Below are 3,131 nucleotides of genomic sequence, written 5' to 3'. Positions count from 1 at the left end.
GCCTATTTTTCCTTTATAATGTTTTGTCTTGCATATTTGTTCTCGGTTAATGTATCTTCTTTTCATTTTAATTATCAGCTTATTGGATCTTATACTCATGTTCAGACCTTTATAATAATAATTTTATCCCGACATTTTATTACTCTCATATCTCATATACTTGATTTATCTTCACAATATTAATCGTAAATTTATACTTAATTTTATCCGTTTAACCTCGTTATTTTAATTTTATTTTTAATTTTAATTTTATTTACTATATAATTCCATCACTACTCGTTTTTTATGTTTGACTTTATTATTATTATTTTACTTAACACATATATTGTTGATTTCTGCGTACGTGTTTTTGGTCGTTATTTATTTGTCATACATATTGACCTCTTTATACGAGAGTGGTTTGAAAAGTCCGTGCAAAGTCAGAGAGATGGCACCACTGGTGCGTATCGGGGTTATTTTTAGTTAGTAGCATCTCTTGGAAGAACACACACCAAGTTTCAGCCAGATCGGTCTATTTCTCCGTGTTTGGCGTTCGTTTGAATCGAGAAAGTCGAGTGATTTCCAAAAAATGGATGAAAGAGAATTTCGTGTGTTGATAAAACATTACTTTATGAAAGGCAAATCGCCTCAGAAGACTAAGGAGAAGCTTGATAAACATTATGGTGAATCTGCACCTTCGATTAGAACAGTTTATAAGTGGTTTCAAAATTTTCGGAGTGGCCATATGAGCACAAGTGACGCTGAACGTTCTGGACGTCCTATTGAGGTCACTACTCCAGAAATCATTGATAAAATCCATGATATGATGATGGATGATAGAAGAGTGAAGGTGCGCGAGATTGCTAGTGCTGTGGGCATCTCGAGTGAACGGGTACATAATATTTTGCATCAACATTTGGGCATGAAAAAGCTATCCGCAAGATGGGTGCCGCGATTGCTCACAGTTGACAACAAACGAAATCGTGTGAGGTGTTCCAAGGACGGTTTGCAGCTGTTTCAGCGGAATCCACAGGACTTTAAGCGTCGTTTCGTCACTGTGGACGAAACATGGATACCACTACACGCCTGAGACCACTACACGCCTGAGACCAAGGAACAGTCCAAACAATGGGTTGCCAGCGGGGAGTCTGCACCAAAGAAGGCGAAGACCGTTCTTTCGACCGGGAAAGTTATGGCGACTGTCTTTTGGGATTCGCAAGGAATAATCCTCATCGACTATTTGGAAAAGGGCAAAACTATTACAGGTGCATATTATTCATCGTTATTGGACCGTTTGAAAACCGAGCTGCAAGAAAAACGTCCACGATTGGCCCACAAAAAAGTCCTTTTCCATCACGACAACGCACCAGCTCACTCATCTGTAGTTGTAGCCGCAAAATTGATGGAATTAAGGTTCCAACTCGTTCCGCATCCCCCCTATTCTCCAGATTTGGCTCCCTCGGACTACTACTTGTTCCCCAATATGAAGAAATGGCTGGGGGGAAAGAGATTTTATTCAAACGAGGAGGTGATTGCGGAAACGAATGCCTATTTTGCAGAGTTGGACCAATCTTATTATTTGGAAGGGATCAACAAACTGGAGCAGCATTGGACGAAGTGTATAAGCCTAAAAGGAGACTACGTTGAAAAATAAAAAAAGTTTATCCCGAAAAATTAAGTAGTTTTCATTTTTGCACGGACTTTTCAAACCACCCTCGTAGCTACCAAACAGTTTAGCCTTGTCATTAGTCATACGTTTGTAATCTGATCCTCACAACATATAGACGGATCTACGGTGATTGTATGATAATGTGCAGCTCCTCCAAAAATGAGATTCAAATATCTGTAAGTTTATACATACCGAAGCATAAATTTCTAACACTACCGATTGCAATAATAAGGTCTTCATCTCAGATATGGCGACATAGAATATTTAATTCTCTCGTCTTGGATCCAACAACCTCGGAGAGAAGCCGTTATTGAAGATGATCCCGTTGAATTATCCACCATTATTTCGACTTGAACATGTCACTTACCAATAGCTTACTTATTCAATTATTGCATCACGGTTTAAATTATGCGCTGAGGAAGGCTCAAAAAAAGAGCCGAAACGTTCGCCAATTTTTTATAAATGTTCAATGTATATTTAGACTCACATTAAATGTGATGAAATATTGATATGTTTATTTCATTTGATTAGTACTGCGCCCCAATAACTGCGCTAGAGCTCTCATAGCCAAATCTTATATAGATTGTTTTATGTTTAATTTAAGCAGAGCCATATAGATTGGGTTGCGAAGTCTACCAATCTAATTAATTTCGTTGATAAATAAATAATTTTAGTAGTTTAAATTTTTTACTTTGACTTACGTATACGCTATATGTATTTATGATGGCTAATATAAATAGCTTAAGATTAATATCTAACTCTTCGTAACTTTTTAATGGTTGGAGCGAAAGAATTATTTTTTCAGCGCAAAAAATTAATAAATAATTTTTATATAAGGTTTAATGTTCTACTAATTTAGGTTTAGACTTAATATACTTGTAAGAAATAATTTTTCTTAATATAGCTAGAAAGAAATAATTTTTCTTCTACAGATGGAATCGCGTAAACGAAAAAGTAGTTTTGAAATTTGTGACAGGCAACAACGTCGGCGAATCCTTCAAATCGTTCAACAGTGGGAACAGCAATCTGAACTCACTAATACATCAATTGATTTGCTTCCTACGCAAAATTTCCCGATTCCCGATTCGTTACCTTGTCCACAAAACATTGAAATAGCAAATTCAAATGATTTGTCTGATACTTTAACCTTGTTGGACAAAAACTATATTTCTATGAAAATGAATCTCTTCAAATGGACATTTATCCAAGCGACGAAAATACTGATCGAAATATTGATCAAAACGTAACCTCCGTTATTGAAGTCCCTATGATAAATGAAACAAATAGTTCTCAGACTGTCGATAGACAGATATCGGTAGACAGTTCTCAGAGCATGGATTACGTTAAGGTAAAACTGGCAGAATTGGCTGTTGTTGAAAAAATTTCGCATAACAGCTTGAAAAAATTGCTTGCCTTATTAAAATTAGTCCCAAGCCTATCTACAGTATTACCGCGTGATGCTCGTACCTTACTGCAGACTACG

The 3,131-nt window shown here is 36.4% G+C and overlaps 1 protein-coding gene across 1 annotated transcript; it reads left to right on the top strand.

The window, feature by feature from the left end:
* The first annotated feature begins 568 nt into the window (after window positions 1–568).
* On the top strand, window positions 569–1,069 carry LOC145943226 (protein GVQW3-like). The gene has a single exon (XM_083050707.1). It carries the CDS (start codon window positions 569–571, stop codon window positions 1,067–1,069), a length of 501 nt encoding a protein of 166 aa, XP_082906833.1.
* Window positions 1,070–3,131: the final 2,062 nt, after the last annotated feature.

Source organism: Prenolepis imparis, unplaced genomic scaffold (genome assembly GCF_030444845.1).
Source record: "Prenolepis imparis isolate NDT839.2.m4 unplaced genomic scaffold, iyPreImpa1.0 SCAF_11, whole genome shotgun sequence".
Taxonomy (NCBI): Eukaryota; Metazoa; Arthropoda; class Insecta; order Hymenoptera; family Formicidae; genus Prenolepis; species Prenolepis imparis.
The sequence above is the reverse complement of the archived record's forward strand: the minus strand, read 5'-3'. Positions and strand labels throughout refer to the sequence as shown.

Bases quoted from the DNA above. Each gene is read 5' to 3' on its own strand.
- LOC145943226 (XM_083050707.1), top strand. From the start codon at position 569: ATGGATGAAAGAGAATTTCGTGTGTTGATAAAACATTACTTTATGAAA.